Source organism: Nannobrachium achirus (assembly GCF_963921795.1).
Source record: "Nannobrachium achirus genome assembly, chromosome: 8".
NCBI classification, from domain to species: domain Eukaryota; kingdom Metazoa; phylum Chordata; class Actinopteri; order Myctophiformes; family Myctophidae; genus Nannobrachium; species Nannobrachium achirus.
Genome location: NC_137817.1, coordinates 22,637,233 through 22,645,140, shown reverse-complemented (window position 1 = coordinate 22,645,140; position 7,908 = coordinate 22,637,233). Strand labels below are relative to the sequence as shown.

Below are 7,908 nucleotides of genomic sequence, written 5' to 3'. Positions count from 1 at the left end.
ATATTACATATTTCTTAGTCAAATGAGCACAGCTCAGGCTGCTGTCATATAAAGCATGTTGTGTGCCAATAAAGGCATGATACTCGTGGCTATGCATCCCTGCTGGTGTACAGTAGATGCTTGGTTACAATGTTCTCTTTCAGAGATTACACTGCAGGGTTTCCCCCAGGAAAAAATGTGTAAGTACAAGATCGAGGGGCACATGCATGAACATAACATCAATATCTCAATAGTTATATGATATGACTTAGGTTCACACTTGTTTGATTGATTTGATTATATTTTAGGTGTAGCAACAGTGAAAAAGAAAAGAAAAGAAAAACAACAACATATTACACATCATTTTACTCTTATTTTGAAGGCTGACCAGAAGTCGAATGCTTACTTTCGCCTAACTTGGCAAAAGGATCACTGAAAATCATTGTTCGTTCAATGATATAATAATTTTGTAGACCCCCTTGAATACGAGATGGTTCATCTCAAATGGTAATTCCCAATAATTTCAATGAATAAACGGCCATCTGTAGTAACTGTTGTTTTGCATCTGACATAAGGAACCGCTTGTACATGCAGGAGAAGGGGAAATGTAAACTATATTGACCATATCATTACCTTTAATGACATTGATATCTTGGATGTAGATAACAATATGATAATGATTGTTCATGAAAACACATCTATATTTATCCATTTTGGTATATTATTAAGACTTTTAGTCTCGGCGGTGCAACTAAATTGATTGAATTGGTCTAACAGAATCCCTGCAATGGCAATCAGTAGGGAGTAAACATATCTCTTCAGCACAACCTGGGAACATTATTACATTTGGGGCCATTCTGACCAAACCAAATATCCAGATCTAACAGTGGATGATTTCTAAAAATCACAAACCAAAGCAACATTTGGAAGCTGCTGTATTGGAGAAGCCGGTTTCACTGTCCGAGCACAGCGGAAGTCTTGGCCGCTTACAATTCCTACTTGCAGTATGATCATCACTACAAAATGATATAGTTGTGTGGGAAAGTGTCAAGTCAAAGTGCATCAAGAAAAAAAGCATGGCACTTATGTTGGTTTCAGCCTTTCCAATGTCAACATGAGGTGGGGCTCAGTCCTGATTTCTCCACCAAGAAATTGTATTAAAAACAAATAGCATTTTAAAATAGTGACTACTTAGATTGGCTGAATGAGGAGCAGATGGTTTGAACGCCTTGCCTGGGTCTCTCGATCTTGTGCAGCCTGGATACAAAATTAACTTGAGCATTTCTCCCACTGGCATCATTATGTTTCCATTCAACACAAAAAAGCACATCAGGACAACAGAAATAAAATGCACAAGCCAAATGTTTTGTACAATTGTTCATTGAAGCCGTGCACATTTTCAAGAATGAATTCAATGAACAAATTTGGTCATCACCATAACATACTTTTTTTTTTTTTGCTTGTTTCGGCACACTTGACTCACAATTTTAATGTTATTTTAAATTGTAGGTTCAACACCCACCAGTGGACTTTGTATATTTATATGAAAGTGAGATTCTGGACACAATTCTACAACATTCAAATATGATATTTGAGAGCAATGAACTCTCATCCATTGGCTCTACATCATACATGGGCAACTGGCGGCCCGGGGGCCACATGCGGCCCCCACCTTCTCTTAATGCGGCCCGCAGGTTGATACTGGAATACTGGTACATTATTGATTTCAGCTGTTACATTCCAAACATGCAAACATCGTCCATATTAGTAGCCTAATGACAAGTATAAATGTTAGCCTTTTTTATGTCCAACGTATTTTCATTTAAGTTCATAAAGTTAACATGAGTATAACGCATTTTAAATTAAATCAAAATGTTACATTTCAGGATTCCAATTCAAAAATAACAAAAGATTATTCAGGATTCCAATTCAAAAAAATCAAAAATAGCAGATCTACAAGCTCAAAACGTGCCACGGTGCGACGCGCTTTGAGCTTGTAGATCGGCTATTTTTGATTCTTTTGTATGAGATATACTAGAATGACAAAGTAGGACGTAAGCAATATGCAATGTGGCCCTCTGGAGTGAAGGTGGAAATATAGTGGCCCTCACCATCATCAAAGTTGCCCACCTCTGCTCTACATGAATGTCCCCATTTCACTATCATAGTCTAGTCATAAGCCAAGGACATACAGTATAACTTGCACTGCTTGCTTACCTGAAGTTGACGTGGTTGGCACTGTATGCTCGTTGTGGCAGATCATGTCCGGTCCAATGGACAGCTTGTAATGTTTGAAACCCTTGCGAAGCACACAGGTTACACTTGAGTATTATTTATGACTTTCATACATGTCAAGAGATGCATACAAAGAGTTCATTGATTCACAGGTAAATTTCAGTTTCTCCCTGATTTCAGGCAACTGTTTTTTGAGTGGTGCCTGCCGCTTCAACATTTGACCGTGTTATCTCTCCATATGTCTGTCCGTATGAGTACGGAAACACAAGCTGCAGCCACCCAGCGGTTCTGTTGAGCAGCCTGCAGTTTTGCTGTTATGATTCATAACAGCAAAACAATAACCCCATCAGTAAATCAATCAATCAATCAAGGTGATCTATCATGTAACCTAACAACTAATTTAGTTTTAAGGGAAGGATAATCTGTGCATGAGACGATTTAGTTGTTATTTTGCTCAGAGTTACCTTTTGTGTACCCAAGCATGGACCTCTTCCCAGATCCCAGGTAAGAATGAACACCTGGGTTACATGTGACACTACTCTGACAGGGAGTGGACCAATCTACTTACATATCTGGAGCAAATGGTCTGGTGCAATGCATGTATCTGTTGGCAGCAAGTTCAGCAACCTTCCCAAGCAAGCAAAGTGAATGCAGCGTTAGATGTATGCCAGTTGATACAATATAAGGTCCGGCTGATAACTGTTTTTCAAGATTTAAGGCAAAGTCCTTGTGAGAATTATCTGGTATAAACCGCACAGACACAGTTATACAATGTACTAGTGAAGTTCCAGATGTGTTATAATAAAATCCACTTCACTTGGTCGTGCAGTGTATGGGACACAGGTATGGTATGGCATTAAAAGAAAGCGGTTTCTGTGATACATTTGCTTAAATTAGATGAGAACAAAGACAGTAAACAAGCCTAAGCATATAGCTTGATCCCATGTCAGAAGATGATAATAGAAATCAATCAAATCAAAATAGCTTATCCAGTTTTCATATAGGCCCTATGTCCATTTCCCTGCCAGTCCAATCTCTTGGGAAAACGCTGTCAAAAAGGATTCTGTTAGCTGAGTATTTGCATTGACTGTTGATCTACAAACCAAATGAAGATAGTGAATGTGTAATAGATGTTCAGAGTAGGATAAAACAAGTGTTATGCTCCCAGGTACACACTCTAACCCAGCGATATCTGTGGTATAGATAGGTCTACCGCATGGGAAATCACACCTGATAATCTGATATGCCTCTATTTTGCTTCCTAACCTGCTATGTGTAGGCCTATACAAAATAATGTTTTGGATTAATGTGTTTGTATTGACCCAATCACTTTTAAAATATTTTACTTTTTACTACACTCCACAACTTTGCTGCAACATTCAAATAATGAACAAATGAATTCATCAATAAATAATTAGTATATTTTGATGCAAAAATGTAGCCTACTTTCAATAGTATTGCTACTTTTACTTAATTATTGTTTGTATGTGCAATATGACTAATGACTATGCATGCCATTTTGTGAAAAATATGTCAATCAACATTCAATCTATCGATCAGTCAGTCACTTGGGTAGGCCTACATTACCTGACATCAGTGACTGACGTGGAGCGAAATCTTACGATTTTATAGCCATTAAATCGGCTGTGAATACATTAAATTTCATTTGCATGACTGTGCAACAGACCTCCCCTCCACTGCTGGCGATGTTCGGTTATGAGCATGAGGCCCATAAAACCGAGGCCTCAGCAATGCTCGTCACTTCCGTCACAGCACAGGAAACAGGGGGTAGGGAAGAAGAACGCTGCCTTTCTTCTCTCTGCTACAACAACAAAGGCCAAGCGATCTGCACTTACACCGTCTTTACATTTATTGTTATTAACCCTAGCTAGTGTAAAAAATAAAATAAAAAACGCAGCAAATTATATACGACGCTTTTTATCCTGCTGTAGATGGCAGTGTTAGCAATAATGTCTTGATTGAAATTAAGTATTAATTATTTTAACCTAATGTCTGACTAACACCTACTGTTAACATTTGTATTATTAATTTGTATTTTTGTTATGAAAACACAAGAGAGAAATTCCATCCATTTTAATTGGCATTTTATACCAGTCATAACACAGATACAGCTACAAAAAAAAGAAAAAAAAACTGAGAAAACTGTACAATGGTAAATAAATCCTAAGACCACAACAGATGTCCGGCAACTTCTGGCATTATATTCACTTATGAGGTGAAATCACAGTAATTTGATTATCAGCATCCAAAATGAACAAGCTACAACCATCATGATTAACACTGTAATGCATGTGTTTTTAGCCTGGCCAAAGAACACATATACCCATTTAACCATCCTCACCATGTACCGTCACATACTGCATTTGAAATCAATGAAATAATGGAAGAGAAGAAACTCTTACTTCACAGCAGCTATACAAATATTTCAATGTATTTTGACGAAAAGAAAGCAATTCACATAAAGCGCAGATGGGCCTGACAGATTCCAGTACTAGTGAGTGTGATGATTAAATAGGACAGTGAATTCTAGAACAAATTGCATGAATAAATGACATAACATAGAGCACAGCTTTAACAGTCAACAACCGTACTAACCCTCCCCCGCCATCATAAACAAATGAAAATATTAGAGTGTATAAAACCCCCAAACATTTCAGGATACAGATACAGTCCCTCATAGCCTCTGGAATGTTCAGGCAACTCTCCCAGCTTAACAACAAATTCCTGATATAGGCATGATTGAAAGTCATGCAGATAGCTGCGACCTGCACCCTCCCTCTTTTAAAAGCAAATTAACAAAAACAAAACAATAGAACTCATAATAACCAAAACCTTCCCTTCAAACAATGTGAAGCCATGAGATACAATGCAATCTTTCTCAATTGTATTTTTTATTTTTGTATATTTTTTTGTATTTTAAAAATGTGTTTCTACAATCATGCCACTAAAAACCTTGCTGTTTTTTCTTAAGAAAATAGTTGATAAAAAATATCCTCTGCATTATACAAGAAAGGAGGTACAGGGAGCGCTGGTGAATAGGTTAGGGGGAGGCTTCTACTCTGCTGCTTCATCATCTTCTTTCTGATCAGCTTCATCTTCCTTTCCGTCAACCTCTGCCTCCTCTTCCTCCTCCTCATCTGCTGCTGCGGGAGCCTCCTGGAGAACAGAGTTTGAATAAGACATCTTTACTTAAATAAAATCTCTATATACATATAATTAGCCGTGATGCAATAGAATCAGCATGATTTCTGTGTGAAATAATTAAACATATCTTCAATACCTCTTCAGCCTCTGCTTCAGCCTCAGCTTCAGGTTCAGCCTCAGCTTTTCCATTTTCTGCTGGGGCCTCCTCTTCCTTTTCAACCTCAGGCTCTTCTTCTTTCTTCTCCTCTGGCTTGGCCTTTTCTACTACTTCCTTTGTCTTTTTGGGCTTGGCGGGTGCCTTCTGTGGCTATAAAACCCCAAACAAACAGCCATGAGATGGTGCACCATAAGCCTCCATGCAAAAGACAAAAAACACAAATATAATGTGGATGTCTACCACCCCCAGTGGACAAACTCAACACTGCCTTACCTTTGCCTTGGCCTTGGGCTGCTCTACTGGCTTCTGCACAAATAAAAATCAGATTGTTTAATGCCAAATTACAACAAATTGTATTGAATAATTTCCCTCAATTTAAGCAGACAACACCATGATATTGGTTTAACTTACCGCAGATAACCGCTGCGATCTTCTCTTTGGCTAGAAGACAAAACAGAACAAAATGTTCATTTGGTTCAACAACAAAAATGTATTTAAGCAGTATAACTATGTGCAAACAATATTTTGTGAGCTTAATACTAACCTCCTCCTCAACCTCATTACTCTGTGGAAGAGAGAAAAGAAACAAGTTAGTCAAAGAACAACAACAACCCCACATTCATGAGTGAGCAAAAGTGGGTGTGTAATGTTAGGGGGGGATGGGCACACATGCTGTGCCCCCCACACCCCACAAGTTAAAGGAGGAATTATGTAACGTCGACGTGGGGGAGGGGAATCTGTGACATAACCAAAAGGGGAAAAAAGAACGTAATTACAATTGTTTAAGTGCTAAATTCACCCCGTGTAACACAAGTATTCGTGTAAATAAGTTATGATAGAATGTAAATGTTATTCGAAAGTTACTCTATAGCCCTACTGCATGCACAGGAGGGAAAATGCAGCCCCGCCCCCACGTGCTTTCTCCATTCACCACCAACACACGGGAATGTGTTCCAGACTCACGAAGATAGAAACACAACCAGCCTACGTCAACACATCGACTTTATTCCCGCCATTACTCGCAATTACTATTCCCAGGAGAATCCATAAGTTTCCCCCACAAGGAGACGGGTCGTGTGATTTACGTATATATTGACGGTAACCATCCGATGCCCGCTTTCTGAGCACGCGTGGAGAGTAAAAACAAAAAAATAATAATCACAAAACTGCTTATAGTTTTGTCAAACACATCCCATATACATATTTAACGACACGGACGTCGAAATGTACTATGGCCAGGTTTTTCTACGACACAAAGCCGTCGAAGGACGGTGCCAAATGCAAATGCTTTAGGAACATGCATCGGCTCATTCGGCTGCCATGACACTCAAAAAGAAAAGACCTCTCTCTCTCCCTCCAAGTGCCATAAAGGTGTCGCGCTTTAGCCTGACACGGGTCAAAAAGTGAACGACGTGGATTCCATTTATATCGACCGCAATCGGACAAACATGCACGTAAAACCTTGCGTTTTAACACGATTAATGTCCATAACAACCCTATTTCGCAGGGCAACATGCAACGTTACACGGCTTGGTGGTTACACCCCTTTGTCTGATCTCATTGAGAAGCCTAATTAGCCATTTGCGCCAGAGAATCGGATAACAATCCAAACTAACGGCCAAAACGAGCGAAACAAAGCAATACAAAGTGAAGTAACAACAATGTACAGTATAGCATTATGCAATGCAAACATGTCCACTGAATACCGTCCCTCCTGCACTAAGTAAAAAGGCGCCACTTCCATATCAACAGGGTAGACCTGAACACAACCAACGTGCTGCAACAGCACACATTCCAAACGCAATCATTAAAGCATGCATGCACATATCTCGTTATTTCAGGGAAAGCAAACGCGCGAAGTTAAAACAAACCAAACAAACAGTTAAACTAAACGCGCGAAATGCTAATATTGTAAACTTCATCTTTACACATTGTGGGCATTTCAACTTACTCTGCTGTTCCTTTTCGGCATGGTTTCTTTAGTTGGTGTGTCGGGTCTAACAGACAAAGAGAACAACTGGCAAGCAGCTGTACAGTGTATGCAGTGAAACAGACGTGAGAGAGACAGAGAGCTATACTACTTGGTGTCACCCTGCTCAGTGTGAGTCTATACCTTGGGAACACACTGTAACTTACGAACATAAATGTTCCATCAGTAGCAGAACTAGCTCAAACCGGATTGGATCCCCCTCTGTATATTGTATTCCTGATCCTACCAACCTCACGGGCAGGAAGGGGCATGTCCCGCCCCCTGCTCCTACTGATTGGCTGCGGGCTCTAGGCAACACGTTTTTAAACCATAGCAAGCTACGTGTGTGGTCAGCTCGGCGTGTCAATCAACCCCACAACAGACCCCCCCTTCCCACATACGC

General features: G+C 39.6%; 1 protein-coding gene across 1 annotated transcript; it reads right to left on the bottom strand.

The window, feature by feature from the left end:
* Nucleotides 1–4,037: 4,037 nt before the first annotated feature.
* hmgn1a (high mobility group nucleosome binding domain 1a) lies at nucleotides 4,038–7,908 on the bottom strand. The gene is made up of 6 exons (XM_080732382.1): nucleotides 7,488–7,908; nucleotides 6,081–6,101; nucleotides 5,948–5,977; nucleotides 5,810–5,842; nucleotides 5,516–5,686; nucleotides 4,038–5,391 (listed from the first exon to the last, which is right to left on the bottom strand). Exons 1-6 carry the CDS (start codon nucleotides 7,506–7,508, stop codon nucleotides 5,290–5,292), a joined length of 378 nt encoding a protein of 125 aa, XP_080588508.1. The 5' UTR covers nucleotides 7,509–7,908; the 3' UTR covers nucleotides 4,038–5,289.